At 40.8% G+C, this 26591-nt stretch overlaps 1 protein-coding gene across 4 annotated transcripts in view; it reads right to left on the bottom strand.

Moving 5' to 3' along the window:
• The window catches only part of LOC140205864 (dual specificity testis-specific protein kinase 2-like), an 86934-nt gene that overhangs the window by 28946 nt on the left and 31397 nt on the right, over positions 1-26591 (bottom strand). For 3 of the 4 annotated variants that reach the window (XM_072273662.1, XM_072273665.1, XM_072273664.1), the window contains exons 4-6: positions 18462-18510; positions 7108-7254; positions 995-1074 (exon numbers count right to left, since the gene is read on the bottom strand). In XM_072273662.1, the coding sequence (XP_072129763.1) occupies positions 995-1074; positions 7108-7254; positions 18462-18510 (276 nt within the window). Of the gene's footprint in view, positions 1-994; positions 1075-7107; positions 7255-17508; positions 17630-18461; positions 18511-26591 lie in introns of those variants that run through there. The other variant, XM_072273666.1, reaches the window with a different exon arrangement.

Here is a 26591-nt window from a genome sequence, read left to right as displayed (position 1 = left end):
ATAGATGCTGCCTGGCCTGCTGGGTTCCTCCAGCATTTTCTGTATATTACTTTGATTTCCAGCATCTGCAGATTTTCTATTGTTTATCAAACAGACTGGGTGACCATTTTGCAGAACACTTCATCCTAAAAGAGCAACCCTGAATTTACAGTTCAAAGTCAACCTAATTCTCTATTCTAACCTTGACACATCTTTGAACTCTTGCGCAATTCCAACAGAAACTAGAACAGCATTTTGTCTTCCAGCCAGATAAAATGTGTTCAGAAAATCAGGTCTTGCCAGTTTGCATCAAAACTAAAGTGGGACTGGATGAAAAAATTCTATAAAGGAAAACTAAGCAGGTCATCCTTGCAGATTGATTAGCTTTGTTCTGTAAAGCAATCACCAACTGCCAGGATAGAGACATTGTGCATACTGAAAGCAATTCAGATGAAAAGTTATGATCTTTACTCTCACTACAAATACTAGTTTGTTGAATATTTCCAGCATTGTTTTATTTCACGTCTTTAATGACTGTGGTAGTATGTAATGCAGTTAAAGGAGTCCTCTCCCACACTGCCTCTGCCTCCATTTCACCCCTATCATTTCTAATATATCTCTCAATTTCCTTCTCTTCGAAATATATCTGCTGAAATTAACAAACTTCACTCTCTCAGCCACTGTCACCAAAATTTAATCAAAAATCTAGGACATTCATCAATCCTATCAACCACCAATGCTGCCACGTGCTTGCACCTTTTCTCTGTATTTCAGATTTCTAGTACAGTACCTGTAATTTTTGACTCACTAATGCATCTAATTACTGTATCAATAAAACTGCTTAACAAAATAATAGAAGCAATTATAAACATTGATTCATTAGAATTGTGCATTCACTTCACCTTGTACTTTAAGATGTTTGATTAACTGTCTTAACAATTAAAACAGAATAAGTCTACAAAGTATTTTTTGCCACAGTTACAAATTTAATAGTAATTTTAAAAGATTAACTTACTTGTCAGGGATTTTCTCAGCCAGACCAAAGTCACCCAGCACTCCAGTGTATCTACCTTCTTCCATTTTAATTAAACAATTCTGTAAAAGATCAGATCACAACTTTAAATGGAAGTTGCGGTCATTCCGTTCATTATCCCATTACGGTGAAATATATTGGTGCATAATCTTTGATCTTTAACCAAGCTAAGCTAACAGGATACGCTGTAGAATTAATGATGAATACTCAGCTCACCAAGTCTAAACTGACCATGTACAGCAATCCCTGTCTCCCATTCCTTCCTTATAGTACTGCAAATTACTTCACTCTTGGCTTACCCAATTCCCTTGTGAAAGCAAAAGATCCAAGAAAACTGAAATGCGACACAAGATGCTGGAAATTCTCAGGTCAGGAAGCAGTTGTGGATAGAGAAACAGTTAACATTTTAAAATTAGGTCACGTCACCAAGCTAAAACCTGCCACATGCTAGGCAAGCCATAACTCTGCTTCTTTTAAGGAGGCAGTTGATTGGGTCATTCATTCTGCAGAAAAAAAACAAAGCAAGCCTACATTGTAAGCTGCCAGGAAATGGGTCCAACATAGAAAGTGATCTCATCAGTCACATAGTCTCAAAAAAAAACTGAGCCTGTTCAGTTGAATTCTGAATGTATTTTACTAAAATTCTGTTATGTGCAACATTAGGCGCAAAATGCTCCAGACAAATTCAACAAAACTTAATTTTCTTTAACTTATCTGCACCTTACATTTTATGCTAGGCTTCCACACATACTTTGACTGTTTACTTTTTACAACTGTCTAATGTACAATACAGAAATCATTTTGCTTCATAGCCTGTACAGGGTCTTGACATTTTGAAAATAAAATGTAAATTCTATATGGTGGCCATATAAACAATTCAGTTTTGAGTATTGTCTCTGCAGCAGTTTGTTCAGTTTCTATTTTAAAAGAAGGAGTGCTCCTTCTTAAATTAAAACCAAGAAAAAAAACAAATACCGATCATAACTTGGGTCAACCCACTGACGCTTTCTCCATTACACTTCACAAGCTCTACAGTCAGGTGATGTTGTCAGTACTTCAAAAGTTATTAATGACACTCATTATTTTTCCAAGTTTGATATGGCAAGTGATTTATCCACAAATGACTTACTACAAATTGAGTCATCTGACCATAACATGATCAGTCATACAGCATGGGAATAGGCCCCTAGACCAACCACCCAATGAGAAATTTCACACGCATATGCAAATAGAAACTCAAGTCATCAGGCTGGTTCATCTGGAGAACTTTGCAATACTTATTAAGCAACATCATATTTTTCCCCCCCCAGAGTACATCAGGTCAAGTTCCAGGTGCATGTTAATTCTTTAACCAAATACAGTACTAAGATTCTAAAACAAGAAACATAACTTGGAAATGAGTTTACAGTGTAAGAGAAGCCAATAATCTAAGAAAGCTTTTCAAGATGACCAAGCTTCTTTCCAAGAGAAATGTGCCAAATTCTATTCTAAATAATATTCAATGCTCCAGTAAAACAAGCACACTTAACTCTGTGAGGGGAAAAAAATTCTACAATACCACATGTACTCAACTGCAAATTTTTAAAGCTGTTTTCCAAAAGGAAACAAACACATGCTTTGATAAATGAAGTGTTCTGAGGTAAAGAAGTGAACCACTGAAAAATAAATTTCCAGCAAAAATTTAACACATTCTGACAAAAAGGTTCAGAATATATATCAACTGTGCAACCCACTTGCAAAAGCATGCAACTCAAGTAATACCAAATCTTAAATATTTAGGGTCCAGTAAGGATTTACAGAGCAAACAAACTAGAGTTTAGAAGATTAGCTTTACTTGTCACATGTACTTCAAAACATACAAATATGTCATCTGCATCAAATTAAATCAGAGAGGATTGTGCTGAGCAGACTGTAAATGTTGCCAGAATTGTGGCACTAACATAGCATACCTACAGCTCACCACCCTAACATGGGAGGAAAACTGGAGCACCAGGGGAGAACATACAAACTACTTCCAAGCAGCAGCAAAGATCAAACCCTGATCTTACAGCTTGCACTGTAAAGCATTGGGCTGCTTGCTAAGCTTTGTTGCTGTTCAGTCGTTTAATCGAGTTCAACTCTTCGTGACCTCATGGACCATAGGGTCTTCATGGCAAGACATGGAAGAGATTACCAGACTTTTCTTCTGAGCAGGTACTGCTGCTGCCCAGCCAGGTTGGCTGGGTTTGAACTCAGGACCATCTGCCTTGAAATCCAGTGCTGCTGCCACTACACCACTAGCTGGCCCGCTAAGCTACCATGCATCTAACCATTAGAAAACCACCACTGGCACAAATAACAGCAGATGCTCAGAGAGAATCCAGTAATGATCACTAACAATATTAAAATAATTCAAAGCCATTCTTAGACAAGTGGAAAATGTTTTGGCAATTCATGTTTTAAAAAGAGATTCATGTAGGTAGGTCATGCCTTTTAGAGTACACTATTTGATAATGCATCAAAATATACAGACAGAAGATTAAGTCGTCTAACACAGCTATGCAATAGAGAGAAAGGTACAGGCCTGTTAATGTTATGACAGCAGTGGAGGCATTAATAATTCCCTAGTAAACAAAACATTCTCTACACTCACGACCGTGTGGGTCAGCACAGCTCAAAAGCCAAGTATAGATTTACCAATGATATCATTGTTGTTGGCAGAATCTCAGACAGAGATGAGGCAGCATACAGGAGCAACATGCATCAGCTGGTTGAGTGGTGCCGCAACAGCATTGCATTCAATATCAGCAAGACTAAGGAAATAATTATGAACTTCAGGAAAAAGTTGGGAGAAAACACCCCAATCCTCATTGAGGGATCAGCAGTAGAAAGGGTGAGCAGCTTCAAGCTCCTGGACATCAACATCTCAAGAGGATCTATCCCGATCCCAACACATTGATGCAATCACGAAGACAGCACAGCAGTGACTACAGTTCATTGGGAGTTTGAGGAGATTTGGTATGTCACCAAAGACTCTAGATCTCTACAGATATACCATGGAGAATATTCTGTCTTGTGGCATCACTGCTTGGATTGAGGGATCCAATGCACAGGATCAAAAGAAGCTGCAGAGCACCATCAAGAACACGTTGAAATGGCAGCAACTCTCACCATGCAGAACCTGCCCTCTGGAGGAAGTACAGGAGCTTGAAAATTTGCATTCAGCAGGTATAAAAAGCCTCAGATTTCTGAACAGTCCAGGAACACTACCTCACTATTCCCCTTTTGCACTAATTATTTATTATTGTAACCTATGGTAATTTTACAATCTTGCACTGTACTGCTGCCACAAAACAGTTGCAATAATAAACCAGAATTTGGTAACACACTTTTGATAGCTTGCTGGATGGACATAACTTACTTGAATTCAACTCCATGCACAATCCCTATACAAAGGAGATGCCAATTCCCTTCAGGTGCTCTCAATTAAACAGGGTCTACTCAATCGAGCCACCACATAGACAACATCTATTATCTCTCACCACACCATCGGGAATGGGGAATCTTCTAGCATTCAGTCAATAAGTGACTCCAGGTGATCCAGACTCCAAGATTTATTGATTGATTTATTTTTAAGCACACCAAGGAGGCAAGACAACCTGGAATGAGCAAGAAGTCAGGAAGGAATACATTCTCTAGCTTGGTATGGAATTTGGAGACAAAGGAGACTGCAGGTGCAGGAATCTGGAGCAACACAAATGCTGGAGGACCTCTGTGTCAGGCAGCATTAACGGAGAGCATTAACAGTCCATGTTTCAGATAGGGACCCTACTTCTGTATTTAAAGACATAGGGGAAGATGACCAATGTAAAGAGGCTGAGGGAAAGAGTAGAGCAAAAACTAGTGATAAGTAGATTCAGGTAAGACAGGGCAATATGCAGATAGAGAAAGGGAGAGTGGAAAATTCAATCTGGAAAATGACAGGCAGAAGCAACAAAGCTGAAGATGATGGGATCTGATAGGATAGGAAGGTGAAGAATATTAACCAAAGGAGTGGCAAGCAGATGGGAGTAGTGGGGGTAGGGATCCAGTGGGAAGAGTGTGGTGGTGTGCAGGAGCGGAAAGAAGCAGGACTATGGGGGCAGTGGTGAGTGTAGGGCTGTGTAGATCAAGAGGAGAGAGAAAGGGGTCAGAGTGGATATACTTCCAGAAACTTTAAATTTATATTTTAAATATTTAAAATAAGTCCTTCCTCCCAAATTTGGAGTAACAAACATTTGGCAAATATCAGTATTAAATTTTGATAAGTTATATTTCATCTCCAGTACTGTGCAAGAGTCTGAGGCATATGATATTTTCTTGGAATGGCGTGGGGGGAGCACTGTGGGAGGCGTATGGGACAAGTGACAGAGAAGAAGTACCAGGGATGGGGGTGGCACAGGTACAGACACCAAGCAAGGTCATTTGATTCCAAACAATTGGTTTATTAATCATTAAAGAATGTCTTTCTGGTGCTTCCCGCTCCCTCCCCTCTTCCTTTCCCTTCTCCTTTACCCAAACACAATTACCCTCCTCCAGACCCCTTCCTACTCTCAGTCCACAATAGACAGCCACATCAGGATCAGGCTTATCATCACTTGTGTCATGAAATTAGTTTTTTTGCAGCAGCAGCAGTACAGAGCAATACATTAAATTACTACAGTAATGTCAAGCCTTAACCACCCTAGCTATATACATTAGTCCAAGACTTTTGCACAGTACTGTACTTATCAATTAAACTATGGTGTATTTATATAGACTAGCATAATAACAGTCACTTGGCCCAACAAACTGCACCAGGTATGATGCTAACCTAACTAAACCCTACTGCCTGCACATAGTCCACATCCTCAATCTCTTGTACATGTGTCTGTCCAGATACCTTTCCAGCAGTACTATTATATCTGCTTCTACCACTTCTCCTGGCAATTTATTCCAGACACCTATCCCTGTGGAAAAATACTTGCCTTTCAATTTCCTTAAAACATTCACCTTCTGTCCTTAAACCTATGTGCTCTGCTATTTGAGATTTCCACCTTGAAAACAGACCATTTGCATTCTCAAATGCATATACCAGAGAGGCCCTTTAGCTTCCAGTGCTCCAGAGACAACAATCCAAGTCTGAACAACTTCATAGCAAATGCACTTCAATCCAGACATCATTCTGACAAACCTTTTCTGCTCCCTTGCCAAAACCTTCAATCCTTCCTGGAATGTGACAACCAAAGCTGCACACAGCACTCCAAGTGTGGCCTAATTGAAGTTTTATACAGCTGCATTGTGATTTTCCAACATTAATACTTAATTTTCCAACCAAGGTATTTATTTGGTTTAAATTGGGCAATATTTTGCCCAGTTCACTATACTGCCAATCTAGTTATCAAAGGTGAACAACAATGAGGAATAGCAGCCACAGACTTTCTGCTATATTCTTGCTTTTTGACTGTGAATTGGTTACAGTCTAACAGCAAGATGGTTATTACCAAATATCAAACAATCACAACATTATTCGTGGTTCACTTTACTGCTTTATTCATGGATGTCATGAAAATAACATGTTTGTTAACATTTATTATGAAGTCTAAATCAAACCCATGAATTCAAGTAATAAAAGGAGAAAATACAGATCTAACCTATTTGAAACTATTTTCACAAAAATGTAAATAGTATTTATTCTAAACTACTCCAAAGATGGGGAAAAAAAGCTGGTATTTTGCCTTCCCTAAAAGAATACGAGAATGTGAGAATCAGGGCAAGCTGTGTCTTGGGACAATGTGATCCTGCAATAATGCTTAAGATTGCTATACAATAATGGAGGATGTAGGCAGCATCACTGTGATGACAGTACAGGTTTGTGTACAAAAGCTTCTTAAAGTCAAACTAGATGTGTTAAACAAATCGATGTTCAACTTTAGACAAGTATGGATTTGCCTATCAAGTAATTCTGCTCCATTAGTTAAAGTCATTTTAAAATAAACTTAAAACAAATTTATCTGCATAAGTAACTCATGATTGAAACAGGATCCAAGGCGGGGGGGGGAGAGGAGAATTAATTCATTCCTCTTAACATACTATACCTTAGAAGTCAGATCTCGATGAAAGACACCTTTGGAGTGCAAATAACCGAGTCCAGAGGCAAGATCATGTGCTATTTTGACCCGAATAGGCCAGGAAAGATGTTCATTGCTGTCCAACAACTGTTCAAGATTCCCTCCATTAATATACTGAAAAGAAAGCAAACAAGCCAGGAAATCAGTATCAAGCAACCTCATACGACAATTTAAAATAAATGTGAAGCATTTAACCACTCTACTGGCATTGTTTCATTTTCCAAATAATTTCAGGGATGCCTACTTCAGCATCCTTCACTTTGATGAGCTGTATTAAGTTGTCCCTGGGACAACTTTTAAACAGATTATCATTACATACACATCTTAAAAATATCACAGATCAACTTTTACTTATGACAATCCAAGTCTTTTAATTAGTCTTTTGCTCAAACTTTGAACTTTGCATAGGCATCAACTTCCCTTTGATTGTTCAAGCCATTAGCCAACACTAAAGGGTAATTTAGGTTAATTAGCTTAAGCTGAGAATCACTTAGTCCAGTAGTAAAAATCATATCCCATTATACTACCCCCATTTCCTATATCAAGACTTCATAAAGGTTCCAAGATAGTTCAAGTAGCTAAATAACTACAAAGTCCTACATTTTCCTTTTAATAATTAAAATCCTCTTTTCCCAAGCCCACAACTTAACTTCAGACCTACATTAATCTTTCACTTAAATATCATCCAACTGAATACAACTTTAACATACATAAACAAAAAATTAAAATACAAGTAGTTCAATATGTACTTGAGCTACAAACTTCAGGAGTAAGATTAGGTTGGGACCCAATACCTCGACTCCATTTTATCTGCCTTCGTTCAGTCTCTTGCCACCTAAAACTGCAACACTTCACAAGCTCTCAATCTCAACAACTTTTAATTCCCTGTCCTGATTACCGCATTTTCACCATGGATGCCCAGTCCCGACACACTTCTGTCCTCCATCAAAAAGGCCTTGAAACTGTCTGCTTCTTTCTTGACAACAGACCCAACCAGTTCCCTTCCACCACCGCCCTCCTCCGTCTGGCAGAACTGGTCCTCACCGTCAACAACTTATCATTCAGCTCCCTCCGCTTTCTCTAAACTGAAGGGGTAGCCATGGGCACCTGCATGGGCCTTAGCTATGCCTGCCTTTACATTGGCTATGAATAGTCCATATTCCAAAACTTCCTTAGTAATGCTCCATAACTCTATCTGCAGTACATTGACAACTGTATTAATGCTGCTTCATGCACACATACTGAGCTCGTCAACTTCATTAACTTTCCCTCCAACTTCCACCCCGCCCTTAACTTCACTTGGTCCATTGTTAACATCTCTCCCCTTTCTCAATCTATCTGTATCCACCTTTGGAGACAAACAGTAAACCAGTATTTTTTCTAAACCAACCAATTACCACAGCTATCTTGACTATAATGTGAGTAACGTGAATAATGTGTGCTGCCTTAATGACCATCCCCTGGTTACACTCACATCTACAGTAATGAAATGCTTTGAGAGGTTGGTCATGACTGGACTGAACTCCTAATTCAGCAAAGACCTAGACCCATTGCAATTTGCCTATCGCACAATAGGTCAACAGCAGATGCAAATCTCAATGGCTCTTCACACAGCTATAGACCACCCAAACAACACAAACACCCATGTTAAGATGCTGTTCATCAACTATAGCTCAGCATTTAGCACCATCATTCCACAAACCTGATTGAGAAGTTACAGAATCTGGGCCTCTGTACCTCCCTCTGCAATTGGATCCTCAACTTCCTTACCGGAAGATCACAATCTGTGAGGATTGGTGATAACATCTCCTTGCTGACTATCAACACTGATGCACCTCAGGGGTGTGTGCTTAGCTCACTGCTCAACTCTCTATATACCCATGACTGTGTGGCTAGGCATAGCTAAAATACCATCTATAAATTTGCTGACAACACATCCATTGTTGGTAGAATCTCAGATGGCGACAAGAGGGCGTACAGGAGCAAGATATGCCAACGTGGAGTGGTGTCGCATCAACAACCTGGCACCCAGTGACAGTAAGACGATTGTGGACTTCAGGAAGGGTAAGGCAAATGAACACATACCAATCCTCACAGAGGATTCAGAAGTGGAGAGACTGAACAGTTTCAAGTTCCTGGGTGTCAAGATCTCTGAATTGAATTGAATTGACTTCATTTCTTACATCTTTCACATACATGAGTAAAAATCTTTACGTCTCTGTCTAAATGTGCAATCATAGCCACTTATAATAATTTATAATAAATAGAACAGTCAATGTCACAAAGAAATACACTCAGATCAGTGTGAGTTACTCAGTCTGATGGCCTGGGGGAAGCTGCTGCTCCAGAGATCATTGGTGCTGGCTTTCATGCTGCAGTCCCGTTTCCTGGATGGTAGCAGCTGGAATAGATTGTGGTTGGGGTGACTCAGGTTCCCAATGATCCTTCGGGCCCTTTTCTCACACCTGTCTTTGTAAATGTCCTGAATCATGGGAAGTTCACAACTACAGATGCACTGGGCTGTCTGCACCACTCTCTACAGAATCCTGCGATTAAGGGAGGTACAGTTCCCATACCAGGCAGTGATGCAGCCAGTCAGGATGCTCCCAGTTGTGCCCCTGTAGAAAGTCCTTAGGATTTGGGGGCCTATACCAAACTTCCTCAACCGTCTGAGGTGAAAGAGGCACTGTTCTGCCTTTTTCACCACACAGCTGGTGTGTACAGGCCACGAGGTCCTTGGTGATGTGGATGCTGAGGAACTTAAAGCTGTTTACCCTCTCAGCCCCAGATCCATTGATGTCAATAGGGGTTAGCCCGTCTCCATTCCTCCTGTAATCCACAACCAGCTCTTTTGTTTTTGTGACATTGAAGGAGAGGTTGTTTTCTTGACACCACTGTGTCAGAAGTGACTTCTTCCCCGTAGGTCACCTCGTTATTGTTTGAGATAAGGCCAATCAATGCAGTGTCAGCAAATTTAATTAGCAGATTAGAACTGTGGGTGGCGAGACAGTAATGGGTATACAGGGAGTAAAGGAGGGGACCTAGTACACAGTCCTGAGAGGCTCCTCTGTTGAGAGTCAGAGGGGTGGAGGTGAGGGAGCCCACTCTTACCACCTGCCAGCAATCTGACAGGAAGTCCAGGATCCAGCAGCACAAGGCAGGGTGAAGGCTGAGGTCTCTAAGCTTCTGGTCCAGCCTGGATGAAATTATGGTGTTAAATGCTGAACTGTAGTCCAAGAACAGCAAACTCACATAACCATCCTTCTTCTCCAGATGTGTAAGGATGGTATGTAGAGCAGTGCCTATTGCGTCGTCTGTCGATCAATTTGTTGGTAGGCAAACTGTAGGGAGTTCCAGTTTGGGTGGTAACAAGCTGCAGATGTAATCCTTGACCAGCCTCTCAAAACATTTGCTTATTATTGAGATGAGTGCGACAGGACGCCAGTCTTTCAGGCATGTTACTTTGGTCTTTTTTTTGTACAGGAATAATGGTGGATAATTTGAAGTATGAGGATACTCTACACTGGGAGAGGGAGAGATTAAAAATGTCTGTAAACACACCTGCCAGTTGTGCTGTGCACATACTGAGTACTCGCCCTAGGATGTTGTCTGGTCCTGCAGCCTTGCAACTATACACTTGTTGGAAACATCTACATATCTCAGCCTCAGAGCTAACCAGGTTGCAGGTTATAGCAGTGGCTCTCCTCAGAGGCTCAGAGTTAGCGACATCGAACCAAGCATAAAAGCATTTGAGCTCATCTGGGAGAGAGGCCGTGATGTTGGCGACACCACTACTTTTGGCTTGGAAGTCTGTGGTGGAATGCAACCCTCACCACAATTCATATGTGCTATTCATTATGAATCTTGACTCAATCTTGTCCCTGTATTGTTGTTTTGCAGCCTTGATAGCTTTGCGCAAATCGTAGCTGCTTTTCTTAAGCTCCTACTGATTGCCAGCAGCGTAAGCTCTGTGTCACGCGTTAAGTGCTGCTCACACGGAGCTATTGATCTAGGGTTTATCGTTCAGGAAGACGCTGACTGACTTCTGGGGGACAACATCATCGATGCACTTCCAGATGAAGCAAGTGACCCCATTCGGGAACTCGGAGACATCCTCATCATGGAAGACATTCCAGTCAACGTCATCGAAGCATTCCTGCAGCATGGAGACCGATTGGTCGATCCAACAATGGATGGTTTTAATCTGAGGACCTAATCTGGTCCCAACAGATCAATGCAGTTATAAAGTAGGCAAGATAGAGACTATACTTCAATAGGAGTATGAAGAAATTTGGTGTGTCAACAAATAAACTCAAAAACATCTATAGATGTACTGTGAAGAGCATTCTGATAGGCTGCATCACTGTCTGGTATGGGGGGGGGGCCTACTGAACAGGAGTGAAAGAAACTGCAGAGGGTTGTAAATTTAGTCGGCTCCATCTTGGGTACTAGCCTACAAAGTACCCAGGGCATCTTCAGGAAGCAGTGTCCCAGAAGGCAGCATTCATTATTAAGGACCTCCAGCACCCAGGGCATGCCTTTTTCTCACTGTTACCATCAGGTAGGAGGTACAGAAGCCTGAAGGCACATACTCCGTGATTCAGGAACAGCTTCTTCCCCTCTGCCATCCAATTCCTTAATGGACATTGAACCCTTGAACACTACATCACTTTTTAAAAAAAAATATTTGTTTTTGCAAGATTTTTAATCTATTCAATTTACATATATTGTAATTGATTTACTTATTATTATATCTTGTTTTTTTCCTTCTATATTATGTATTGCATTGAACTGCTGCTGCTAAGTTAACATATTTCACAACACATGCCAGTGATAGTAAACCTGATGCTGATTTTGATTCCTATCCTATCTGCTGCGCCTTTTTCCAGTTCCTTTGCCTCCATGTCTGGTCCCAGCATGAGGCTTTCCTTTCCAGGACATCAGAGATGTTCTCCTCCTTCAAAGAACGGGGTTTTCCATTCTCCACCATTGATGCTGCCCTCATCTGCATCACCTCCATTTCCTGGATATCCGTGCTCACCTTATTTTCCTGCCGCTTTAACAGGGATAGAGTTTCTCTTGTCCTCACCTACCACTGTGTGAGCCTCAGCATCCAATATATCATTTTCCCCAAATTCTGCCACCCCAACAGAATCCTGCCACCAAGAATACCTTTACCTCCCCTTCCCATGCCCCCATCCTTTGCAGGGATTGTTCCCACTGTGGTTCGACTGCCCATTCATCTCTCCCAACTAAGTTCCCTCCTAGCACTATCCGTGGAAACTGCAGAAGTGCTACACCTGCCCATTCACCTCCTCTATCATCTCCATTCAAGGCCCTAAACACTCCTTCCAGGTGAGGTAACACTTCACCTGCAAATCCGCTGGGACTCACCTACTGTTTCTGGTGCTCCCAATGCAGCCTCCTCAACACAGACTGTGGAACCACTTTGTCGAGCACCTCCACTCCATCCACAAAAAATGGAATCACCTGGTGGCCAACCATTTTAGTTCCTATCCCCATTCCCATTCCGACATATCAGTCCAAGGTCTCTTCTTCTGCCATAAAGAGGCAAATCTCAGGTTGGAGGAGTAACACCTTGTATTCCATCTAGGTAGCTTCCAACCTGATGGCACGAACATCAATTTATCTGACTTCCTGTCATTTTCCCCCTTCCCCAATTCCCTACTCTGCTTTCTTGCCACTTCTCCTCACCTGCCTCCCAACAGCTTCTGATGCCTCTCCTCCTTCCCTTTCTCGTGTGCTCCACTCTCCTCCCGTCATATTCCTTCTTCTCCAGCCTTTGGTATTTTCTGACCATTTCCCAACTTCTTATTTCACCTCACCCCCCCCACCCCAAACAGGCTTCACCTATCATCTTCTAGCTTGTCATTCTTCCTCTCTCCTATTCTAGCAACTCCCCCTTCTTTTCCAGTCCTGATGAAATGTCTTGGCCGAAAATATTGATTATTCATTCGTTTCCATAGATGCTACCTGGCCAGCCAAGTTCCTCCAGCATTCTGTGCCTTTCTTTGGTGGGGATGCTCTTTTTTTTTTTTTTTAAACCTCATTGCTATACAGACACTGGTGAAAAAGCTTGTTTCTTTGGCATAAATTAACCTTTAGTTCAAAGTTTTCTATAGTTCCATGATAAATCAATTTTCTAAAGCCTTTTTGTCAAGATGAAAAGCCCAAACGTTTATTACACAATTATTACTCATGCCACAATATCTCCACTCCAGCAGCATTATGGCATTTCTTGCCCAAAACATTTTCAGCACTGGAATGTCTACTTAGCATTACAGCAGTTGAGAAAGGACAAAGTATCCAAGGTGTAAGGTGTGACAACCCCAAGGCCGGGACTTCTGAACTTACTACTACCCAGTACACATTATTTATTACAGCACCAACATCATACTGTTGTATATTTACTTACATGTTGTATATGCACTGTCAATTTGTCCCTCATTTGTTAACGTTGTGATAAATTATTTTATATGCTGTACGTGATAGATGAACAGTGTTTTACACCTTGGTCCCCTAGGAATGTTATTTTGCTTAGTTGTATACATGCATATAGTCGAGTAACACTAAACTTGAACCTGTGTGGTCAGGTCAATGCTGAACATCACATCCTCAGATCTATAATTTACAGAACTTAGTTATGTGGTTCAACGGTCTGATGGCTTGCCAAACTGCTTCAAATCAAAATAAGGCTTTTTTAATACAGCATCTCATCCTCCACAGTGCTGGAATCTTTTAAAGCCATCCAATTGACTTCAAGGAACAAATGATGCATGATACTGAATTGGCAGTCGATAGATAACTGGTTTACTTGCAAAACAGATATTTTCTGTCCTATGTTCATTAGTTAAAGAACTAACATTTGCTGCATAACTCAGGAAAACAGAGAGGGCCCAGAGGCCCTTTGAGCCTGTCCTGCCATTTACTACGATCACAGGTGATCTATGTAGATGTTAACTCCTCCTCTGTGACACTTCTTCATACCCCTGTTCCCTGGTCCATCAAATATTTATCCACCTCTACTTTAAATATTTACAATGATCCAGTTTCTACCAGCTGCTGAGGCTGAGTATTCCAGAGATTCACCACTGTGTGAGTGTGAGAAATCCTTAGTATATACTTTATACTTAAATGACCAGCCCCTTGTATTGTGAACTCATGTTCAAGACCATCCCACTACTGAAAACATTTCAACGAATACCCTGTCAAATCTACTTCAGATACGTTTGAGTAGAGTCACCCCTCATTCTTCTCGACCTCAAAGAACCACTTTGTCTCTCTTTGCAAGGTAACCGTTTCATCCCAGAAGTCAGCCTGATGAAACTTGTTTGTACCATCTCTAACACTGAACGATGGCCAAAATGCCATGTGTCACCTTAATGACTTGGTATACTGCTTGCTCACCATCACAAGTCTATGTACTTAACCACCTGCTTTATTCACTTGATACCCATGATTGTATGGCCAAGTATTAGCTCCAATGCCTTATTTAAGTTTGCTGATGTCACCACTGTTGCCAGCCAAATCATAGGTGGTGACAAATCAACATATATGATGGAGATTGAATATCTAGTTGAACGGTGCCACAACAACCTCTGACTCAATGTCAGCAGAACTAGAAAGCTAATTTTCAGCTACAGGAAGAAGATGGAGGTTCATGAGCCAGTGCTCATTCGGAGTTCGGATGTTGAGAGGGATGGTAGAGAGATCCTTGGCGTCATCATACACTAGTGAAGTTTAGTGCAGATACACTCGTGAAGTTTAACAGACTACTAGACAGGTATATGGAGGAATTTAAGGTGGGGGCTTATATGGGAGGCAGGGTTTGAGGGTCGGCACAACATTGTGGGCCAAAGGGCCTGTACTGTGCTGTACTATTCTATGTTCTATCATATCAGAGGATCTGTCCTGAGACCACCATGCAAGTATTATCACAAAGGCAGCAAAACAGTGCCTCTACTTTCTTTAAAAATTTGCATGTATTTCACATGTCATCAGTAACTTTGACAAACTTCTATAGATGCACAGTAGAGAGTATCCTAACTGGTTGCATCATGGCCTGATCTGGAAATTCCAATGCACAGGAACTGAAAAGTCTACAGAAAGTGGCAGATAAAGCCCATCCACCACAGCCAAAGCCCCTCCCACCACTGAGCACACTTACATGGAGTGCTGCCAAAAGAAAGCAACATCAATGACCCCCACAATCAAGGCCATGCCCACTTCTCACTACCACCATTAGGCAGGAGGTACCACACCACCAGATTATTACCCTACAACCATCAAGCTCCTAAACTGGTATGGACAAGACCATAAGACAAAGGAGCAAAATTAGGCCATTTCACCCTCGAGTCTGCTCCGCCATTCCATAATGGCTGATTTAGCATCCCTCTCAACCCCATTCTCCCCATAACTTTTGATACCCTTAGTAATTAAGAACCAATTAACTTCTGCTTTAAATACTCCCTAGGTCTCTGTACCTCCCTCAGTAACTGATCATTGACTTCCTCATCAGGAGGTCACAGTCACTGACAATCAACACTGATGCTCCTCGGGGATGCGTACTTAGGCCACTGCTCCACACTCTCTACACCCATGATTCCATGGCAAGGCACAGCCCAAACACCATCTACAATATAAATTTGCAGATGTCACAACTATCGTTGGCAGAATTTCAGATGGCAACAAGGAGACCTTGCACTCAACATCAGTCAGACAAAGGAATTGATTGTGGACTTCAGGAAGGGGAAGTCAATGGAACACACACCAGTCCTCATCAAGGAATCAGCAGAGGAAAGGGTGAGCTATTTTCAGTTCCTGGGTGTCGATACATCTGAAGATCTATTCTGGGCTCAACATACTGATTCAATTACAAAGATAACACGACAGCAGATGTATTTCATTAGGAGTTAGAGGAGACATGGTATGATACAAAAGACTCTCAGAAATTTCTACAGATGGAGAGCATTCTAACTAGTTGCATTATTATATGGTATGGAGGGGCCATTACAGAGGATTGGAAAAAGCTGCAGGAAGCTGTAAACTCAGCCAGCCCCATTATGAGCACTAGCTTCCCCAGCAACAAGAACACCTTCAAAAGGTGATGCCTCAAAAAAAAAAAATGGCATCCATCATCAAGGAAACTATCACCTAAGAAATGCCCTCTTCTCACTGCTATCACCAAGGTGGTACAGGAGCCCAAGGACACACACTCAACATTTCAGTAACAGCTTCTTCCCTTCTACCATCAGATTTTTGAATGGACCATGAACCCATATATACTTCCTCACTATTTTATTTTCTTTTCCTCTCTTTTTGGACAACTTATTTATGTTTTTTGTTTCCTCCTGTAATTTATAGTTTTTATTATGTAATGTACTGCTGCTGCAAAACAAAATTCATGGCATACAGTATGCCAGAGATACTTAACCCAGTTCCAATTCCAATGATGTGAGCCTCCACAGCTGTCTGTGGCAATGAATTACAGATTCACCATCCTCTGAATAAATACACTCACCACAACTACGAACCGAGAACCGGCTCACTTTCAAGGATTCTTTACAATCTATGTTCTCAACATTTATTTTATTATTTGTACAGTTTGGCTTCTTTTGCACATCAGTTGTTTGTCAATGTTTATAAATTTTATTATATTTCTTTAATTTCTTGTAAATGCCCGCAATAAAATGAATCTCAAGGTACTAACATGCGTATACTGTGATAATGAGCTTTACTTCAACTTAGCTAGCATTTTGTGATTCATGCTCCAGAACAACTCTATACCCCACTACTTCACTCGCCGTCTCTCTCCATTTAGATTAATTTGGCTTTTGTTTTCTCTTACTGAAATGCATGACCTCATACTTGCCAACATTAAACTCCATGTATCAGTCTATGACTGCCTCAGTACAACACAGAAATGAGGATTTTATAGCCCCGCTAACAACTCTGGGAGTTTTAAACAGTCACGATACCATAGGTATCTGAGCACATTTACTACAACCGCAATTTTGTTCATTCCTTGAATCAACATCTATGCAATGAATAAACTTTGCTACATTAAAAGAGATGTGCTATAAGTACTAACAAAATGGATCACAAACTGTCCCACTATTTACTCATTTCAACACCAAGCACAAAACTACATAGTAGTTCCACATGCTATCAATACCAACCAGCTTGCTTCATAAGAGAACAGATTAATGGAACTAAGTCTCCTACTTGAATAGCTCTAGGAGGAAGAACCCAGCCATGAGATGCAAATAGATACAAGCAGCCAAAGAAATAATTTGCTGTTGATCATTACAAGGTCACCATAAAAATGTCAAAAATCTGCCAAATTACCTGAGATTTTCTAGCTTCCATATGGAGGTTGGGAAGAAGGATGTAGATCTTCTGTTTCAAGCTACTCAGCCCACATCACAGGGTGAAATTTTTACATCAATGGCTGAAGTGCCAAATATCTGTACTCTGCAGGTAAGATTCTTTTGTAGGTTCATGTGGAAGGAGCACAAATTTAATAGTGCTGGAAGTTATAGTTCAAATGAAAACAAATGAAAACAAATGAAGTGTAATTAATTTTTTTAAAAATATTTTCTTAAGTTAAGTGTTTGCAATCTAGGAATAAAGTAAAGTAAAGGCATCCATTAGTCTTGCGAGACGTGGATCTGCGCGTGGAAAGTCTTCACTCTCCAGGGCACAGGCCTGGGCAAGGTTTTATGGAAGACTAGCAGTTGCCCATACTGCAAGTCTCCCCTCTCCATGACACCGATGTTGTCCAAGGGAAGGGCATTAGGGCCCATACAGCTTGGCACCAGTGTCGTCGCAGAGCACTGTGTGATTAAGTGCCTTGCTCAAGGACACAACACGTTGCCTTGGCTGGGGCTCAAACTCACGACCTTCAGATTGCTAGTCAAATGCCTTAACCACTTGGACACGTGCCCACACAATCTAGGAATAGCCTGCAATAAACTGTCAAAATAAATTCTCCCAGGTTAACAGGATAAAGCTCTCAAACCTAACTGCGTACAATGTTTTTAACCTGACTATATTTTTAACCTAACTGCGTAAAATGTTGAGCTTCTCACAAAGTTGGGCTGCAAAGAGTAAAGACACAGCCATTCCCCAGATGGGAAATCTGTCTACAGAATCCAGATGTTGTTTAGAGGCAGCATCTCAATTCATTTGAATGGAGAGAAATTACAGAAGCAAAAGGTAAGCTTTACATAAAAAAGTTAAACAGAGTTAAAAAGAAATGTATTGTGGTACCACTACCAGCTACTGACTTAGTAACTTACTTCAGTTAATGCATGCAGTTGGCCTTCATGAACACAAACACCCATAAACCTGCAAAACAAAACAAAAAAAAACATCATATTTCACCCATTTCATAGTGAGGAATCATTCAGTACACCTCTAGGCTAGAGTGAATAAATTTTGAAAATAATGGAAAACAGAACAACTTAAAATTATTAACCACTAAAAAAATGTCATGACTAGTCAGAAGCACCATTTCCAATTTCTTTGTGTATTTTCCCAAATAATGTTTGCTCATGTCTTTACCTCCATAGTGACAAGAATTTGAAAAATGACCACTTTCATTTCATACGCATGACATACCCATTGTTCCAGGTTAGTATATTCTCTAACGCATTACAAGTTTTGTTACCAACTGCTTAAATTCTTTTTTTTAATCTAAAGACCAAATCTGAGCATCTTAAAGATCAGATCCTAAATTGAAACATGCATGTTGATATAAATTCACTACACAGAATAACCAATTTATATTCTGGATTATCTTACATTAAGTAACCAAAGTTTTAAGGAAGGCCATTGTTCTACCATTAGAATTTTATTTCTTTGAAAATAAACAAAATAGTGACAGCTATATTTAAACATAATGAAGGGTTCTCATTAACCTTCACTTACAACTCCATGAAGAATTTGTAAAGGCTTCATATTCTAAGTCAGTACTTTGAATTATCATTTAGTTCTGAGACCCTGGGTTCCACAAGGGCTACTTGTTTACAAATCCTGATCCAAACACTGACTTAAAAGCAGAAGTCCCTAAAACTAATTTGGTAAAGCACAGCAAAAAGAAAACCTATGGTAAAACAAAAATTGAGAACTAAGAAAATTGGAGTCACATCAAGGACAAAGATGGCTGGATTCAGTAATATAAACTGGTCCTGCATATTTCAAACTGGTACCACTAAACGTTCCAAAATAATAAGTTACAAGGCAACAGGAACAGTAAATTATTCAAAAGATGATCTCAACTTCACTTCTGGGTTTCCATTCAATTTATTTAACGACTGAGCATCCATACCACTCCTAGCATAGAAAAAAAATTAGACACAACCCTTAAATTTCACATTTCTAACCTTACTCTTGTGGTGTCAACTTTCCTTTTGAAGGAAGGACCTGATCAGCAATCTTAGTTCTATAGACTACTCACACAAGTCGAAGAATCCTAAATGTTGAGTTAATTACCTTTATTATCCCAATTTTTCACTACTATCAGATTCACATCATGGAGTTCAGAACTAAGAGCAAGCACAATGCTTTATTAATTGGTATGTGATTCTGTGCCAAGTTTAATATCATCAGCAACAAGGAGACTAAACAGATACCTTGGACATTCAATGGCATTACCACCCTCAATTTTTCAACTGTTAGTCCAAAACCAAAGTGATGCAGCCATGCAAATGATTTGGCTAATCAAATCAGAAGCAAGACCTCTGCTGGTAAATCACTCATCATCTGACATCCCAAGCCTTACCACCACAAGGCAGACTAGGAGCACAACAGAATGTGAATACCAGGATCTGATAGAGCAGTGCAGAAACGGGGTGGACTGCAAGCTTATAGAGGTGGAGTGTAGAGGTTTTGCTAGTTCACTGTTTTCATGGACCCCGTGATGGGGATAAAGAACCAGCAGAAATAGAAACCACTTTGGAGTCTCGTATTGCTATAAACTTCTAATATTTATTAGTAACTATGCAATACAGTAATATAAATGTAGATAAATCAAACAGGTTAGCAATGATTATATATAAAAGTAAATGTGGAATATATATATATGAAAACCAAGCTTCTTTAAATCTAAGGGGTAAAAAGATACAGTCTTACGATGTTGAGTACAGTTCGTGGTATTTAGTTGAGTAGCGATGGAGAGAGCGAGAGAGAGCGATAGAGAGTGTTGAGTCTTCAGGTGAGCTGATACCGTCAATCTTCTCGTCGTCCTCCAAAATCCTTCACAAGTCACCGACTGTGACTTTAACCAGGGGGGCCAGTCTTCCTGTGGTGGAGCTATCATCCAGGCGAGGGTGGACACATAGACAACTCCCCACCAGTCAACCCCTTCTCCTTCAAACTGGAATAGCAATTTGGATCGATCCGCCTGACTGATCCTCCAAAACCCACTTTCTCTGCGGGCATAACAATGCTCATTCGGTGTCCAGATCATGTGTCCTGAGGTCTGTATCATCTGACCTCCCATTTATTTCTCTGTGCTGAGCATCACCTGTCATTCAAAGAGTCCCTCCCTCCTTTGTCTGTAAAGGAGTACAAGCGGGCAACAAGTCCTTGGAAGTAACATCATCAACCTGCTGAAAATCATAACATTGAGTGTCCACTGCCTTCGGTCACCATAGCAACTTACGAGCTGCTTGGTGCTGTCTCCAACTCCAAACTCAGTAAAAATCCAAGGTTACTCCCAATGCCTTAAAGTGACAGTCCAACTGTTAATCTTCGTCTCTCTCTCTCTCTCTCTCTCTTCAAAAGCAACATATCGGTGGTAAATAACTCTGGCTCTCTCTCCTTTCCAAACAAACCATCAATGATAAATGTCTCTCTCCAAACAGTTAATAGGGGTGCTCCAGGATCCCCTCACACTGTGTAGAACCTACTCTCTCCTTGGCATTACAGGGCTGCAAAGAGCCAGAGGCTGCTGTACGAGCCTCCAGATGGCTATGGATCAAGAGGTGTGACCCGTGGACCAATGCTGCTGGGACACAAGCCAGGGCCCGATCAACCCTGGCTGGGTTACCTGAGTGAGGACATCTGAGTGAAAGACCTGAAACACCCAATGGCCCCAGGTTACATCACTGATGTGTCCAATACATCCTAGGATGCATCTCATCCAAGTATAATTCTGTTCACAATTGCACACAATAGATGGAGATTCATCAAACAGCAACACTCCCAGAAGCTGCAATTTTTACCAGCTGAGAGAAAAAGGAAACAAAGCATACCACCTGCCAAGGAATAATAAATGCTGATTCCATTCCTTTATCTGGAGTCATAGAAAGAAAAAGGAGGCAATGCAAAAGATTTCCTTCCTTGACATTAAAAAGGTTTTTAAAATGATAATTTGATAGTTTGTACTGATTACTAATTTTATTAATCTAAATTTAAATTCCACAGCTGTCACATGGTGGAATTTGAATCGCCAATCCAGATCCAAGTGCTGCACAACCATTACAATAATACTGAACTATACAATGTACCAGAATCTACAGCGAAGTATATTTGCATCGTCACTGTAATAACGTTGGGCAAACAGGCCAATAATTTCATACCTAGCAAGCTCCCACAAACTACATTATAACCGAAAAACAGTATTCTGAGACTTGAAAACAGACCAATACAGCACAGTACAGGGTCTTTGGCCCATAATGCTGTGCCGACCTTTTAACCTACTCCGAAAATCAGTCTAATCCTTCCTTTTACAGAGCTGTCAATTGTCCTTTTATCTATGTGCCCAAGTGTCTTTTAAATGGCCCTAATGTATCTGCCTCTACCACCATCCCTGGCAGAACATTTCTCACACTTACTATTCTGTATAAGAAAATCCTCTCTGATACCCCTCTTCCCCCGTGCACCCCCCCCCACATACTTTTCAACAATTATCCTCAAATGACGTCCTTGCATATTAGCCATTGCCACACGAGGGAAACAGGTGCTGGCTGTCCACTCTGTCTATGCCTCTTATCATATACACCTTAATCAAGTCACCTCTCATCCACCTTCACTCTAAAAAGAAAAACTCTGGCACATGCAACCTTCCCTCACAAGCCATGTTCTCTATTCCAGGCAGCATCCTGATAAATCATCTCTGCATCCTCTCTAAAGCTTACACATCCTTTCTGCAATGATGCCACCAGAACTGAACAATACTCCAAGCGTGGTCTAACCAGCGTTTTACTGAGCTACAATGCGACCTTGCAGCTCTTGAACTCAATCCCCCAACTAAAAACTCAGCCATTAACCTTGTACTCTGGTCTCAAGTTTTTCCTTCCAAAATGTATCACTTCACACATTTTCTAGCTTGAACTCCATCTGTCACTTCTCAGCCCAGCTCTACATCCTATTGTGCTGTTGTAATGTACAGTATGAATTCCTGCACTATTCATAACACCACCAACATGAGCTGAAAGACTGGCCAAGACATCATTCTCTCTCCTAGCTCGTTTCTAATAGTGCCATGGGATCTTTTACACTCAGCTCAAAGAAAAGGGCTTGATTTGAAATCTGAGAGATGGACCCTCCAATAATGGCCCTCTCAACTTTGCTAATATGCATTGCTATGCAAATTTCTTAGATGGGGCAAACAAAATCTCCCAGTTTCTCTACAGTTGAGAGTCAGTAAAAATAGAAACTAAAATATAAACCAGAAATGAAGATTTTAGAGAAATTGACCAAATCCTTATTTCATACAATCATTTGGAACTCTTCATGAAGATAAACCATGCTACTCCTGTTTCAAATAGACTAGAGCCAAGGGGAAAAAAGGGGGAAAAAAAATCAAATTATTTCAGGTGATTTCTAATAAATAGTTTGTAATTTTTTTTCCTGAAAACAGAGGAAATGTAAGACCTGTTTCATGAATTATTTGAACACAACCTTTATAAGAAATTACTGTGCATGAAAGAGGTAATTTTAGTCCAGAACCAAAATGGGTAATCCATATTAAACAGCAAAAAAGCTTCTACTCAGTTCATAATTTTTTTTGGTTAGGAGGCGTGCAAAGTGGAGGTGCAGGGTTTGAAGGGTCAATCCCAGTGCTCTGCACTTATTGAGCATTACTTACTACAGTTGCTGTAACAGTGAATGCAAAGCCATAAGAGTTATATAATACTGAAACAAGCCTTTTGGCCTATATTGGCCATATCAATATGCTCATTTAAATTGGTTGTTTGCCCACACTATGCCCACAACTTTCCCCTTTCACCTTAAATTCTAGATATTTGGTTTACTTTTCCTGAGAGGAAAAAAGACTTGTAAGGTGGTGACAGCACACCCAAGCAATTTCCTCATTGCAAAGCAAAATTTTAAACTGTTATTGACACACCATGGATTTTTTTTTAAAAAAGAAAATGAAGGATAAAGAAACTGAAACAAAAGCAATACATAAATTCCAGTCACAGCAAAAAAAATGAATAGCCAAAGGAAATATGAAAAGGTAAAGCAACAGTTGCTCAAGTGACAAAGGAATTACAAAATTAAATTTGGAATTTCGAAAAGAAAAAAAACCAGGATGAGAAAGGGCTGTGATGTACGGCTTACAATGAACTCCCTGGGCGCTACAGCCAAATATTGTAATTATAATTGTTTCATCTTTGACTTTTATTAATAGCCCAAGTAAACAAGAACTAGCTTTAAATATAAAAGCAGAATGAGAGACAATTTATGAACCACTCAAATATACATAATATTGTCCTGGATCTTAGTGGTTCATATTCATTCATGTTAGTAGCTCAGAAACAGAAAAACAGAGTCACTACTCTGGATCTTTTCAATGATTTCAAGTTCCCTGGCCCCTGTCATCTTATTTTTACTATGTGAGTCGAGCCCCTGTACACCTCCATCCCCCATAGGAAGGCCTCAAAGCTCTACGTTTCTTTCGGGACACCAGAGTCAACCAGTTCCCCTCCGTCTAGCAGAACTTGGCCTCACACTTAATAATTTCTCCTCCGAAGGAAGTGGGAGGAGCCAAACAAAAGGTATAGCCACAGGCACTCACATGGGTCCCAGCTATGCCTGCCTGTTTGTTGACTATGTAGAACAGTCTGTGTCCCAAGCCTACACTGGTGGCTACCCTGCCTCTTTTCCTACACTACATCAACGACTGCATTGGTGCTGCTTCATGCACCCATGCAAAGCTCGTCGACATCATCAACTTTGCCTCCAACTTCCACCTTGCCCTCAAATTTGCCTGCTCCATTTCCAATACCTCCCTCCCCTTTCTCGATCTGTCTATCTTTGGAGACAGCTTATCTACTGGCGTCTATTATAAATTCATGGAATCTCATAGCTACCTGGACCATACTTCTTCCCAGCCTGTTAACCTGTAAAAACGCTATCCCCTTCTCTCAATTTCTCCGTCTCCACCGCATCTGCTCTCAGGATGAGGCTTTTCATTCCAGGACTAAGGAAATGTCCTACTCCTTCAAAGAAAGGGACTTCCCTTCCTCCGTCAACACTGACGTCAACCACCATCTCTTCCATTTCACGCATGTCTCTCACCCCATCCTCCTGCCAACATACCAGGAATAGAGTTCCCCTTGTCCTCACCTACCACCCCACCAACCTCCACATCCAACACATAATTCCCCGCAACTTCTGCCATCTCCAACAAGATCCCACCACCAACCGCATTTCCCTCTCCCCCACCCACCCAACACCTTCTGCTTTCTGCAGGGATTGCTCCCTACACGAGTGACTCCCTTGTCCATTCATCCTTCCCCACTGATCTCCCTCCTGGCACCTATTCTTGCAAGCAGAACAAGTGCTACACCTGCCCCTACACCCTCTCCCTCACTACCATTCAAGGGCCCAAACAGACCTTCCAGGTGAAGCAACACTTCACCTACAAGTCTGCTGGGGTCGTATACTGTGTCCGGTGCTCCCAGTGTGGCCTCCTGCATAATCGATGAGACACGGCGCAGACTGGAAGACCACTTCATCGAGTACCTACCACCAGAAAAAGTGGGATCTCCCAGTGGCCACTCATTTTAATTCCACTTCCCATTCTCATTCCATGTCTACCCAACAGCCTCCTCTACTGTCACAATGAGGCCACACTCAGGTTGAAGGAACAACAACTTATATTCCGTCTGGGTAGCCTCCAATCTGATGGCATGAACATTGGTCTTTCGAGCTTCCAGTAATGGCCCCACCCCTGTCCTTCACCATTCCCCATCTCCTTGTCCCTCTCTCACCTTATCTCCTTGCCTGCCCATACTCCACCCCCTTCTTTCTTCCATGGCCTTCTGTCCTCTCCTATTAGATTCCCCCTTCTCCAGCCCTGTATCTCTTTCACCAATCAACTTCCCAGCTCTTTAATTCATCCTTCCCCCTCCCGGTTACACCTATCACCTTGTGTTTCTCTCTCCCCTTCTCCATCCTTTTAACTCTACTCATCTTTTTTTTCCTCTAGTCCTGCTGAAGCGTCTCAGCTCAAAACATCGACTGTATTCTCTTCCATAGATGCTGCCTGGCCTAATTAGATTTTCCAGTATTTTGTGTTTGTTGTTTGGATTTCCAGCATCTGAAGACTTTCTCTTGTTTGTCACTACTCAGATTAGCATTATCACGCCATTGGAGTGCCAAACCCATTGTGATTCCCATATTTTAAAAAAAGGGCAATGCAACAGTCCAGGACACAATCTTAGTGACAGGTAATGGAACACGCCCTCTAAGATGCAAAAGAAATTCAAGACAAAAAGCACAGAGCAATCACTTAGCTTTAAAAATGACATGATCAGACATTTTATTGAATTCTTTCAATAACAATGTGTAGGTCAAAAAAATAGGAAATCTGAATTTTTGATTTTTGAAGTTATCTTCCTTTAGACATTGCTCAGTAGATTCATAGTCATAGGATGAACATACAGAGTCAAGACAACAGAACAGATAACAAGTTAGATTCATAATAGAGGCAGAAGAGAATAATTCATGAAAGAATCAGTGTTCCACAAGGATCAGAGCTAAAACTTAAATTTCGTATAAACAATTTGGAGTTGGAATCTGAATGGTAATTTCAAAATTTGCAGATATCTTTGAAGAGATGAGAGAGAAGATGTAATAGAAATGCAGAAATTTTCTTGCAAGTTATCACTAAATCAGAAGTGGAAACTAAGGACATTTTAGTACAAGAACATCATCACAAATTTCTTGACATTTTTGAAATAAATTAGGGAAGTGGACATATACACAAATCACTGAAGTAGCAGAGTGGGTAAATATAGCCATAATACAATATTCAAACAGACCACTGATCAGTTCTGGGCTCAATATCACAAGGATATAGATCCATTGATCCATTAGGAAAGACTGCTAGAACTCCACTAAACAATAAATTCTGGTTAACTGGGCCACCAGCTAACCTGTGCAGCAGCTTATTTGAGACAACTCTTAAAGAA

Source organism: Mobula birostris, chromosome 12 (genome assembly GCF_030028105.1).
Source record: "Mobula birostris isolate sMobBir1 chromosome 12, sMobBir1.hap1, whole genome shotgun sequence".
NCBI classification, from domain to species: Eukaryota; Metazoa; Chordata; class Chondrichthyes; order Myliobatiformes; family Myliobatidae; genus Mobula; species Mobula birostris.
This window is presented reverse-complemented; position numbering and strand designations above follow the sequence as displayed.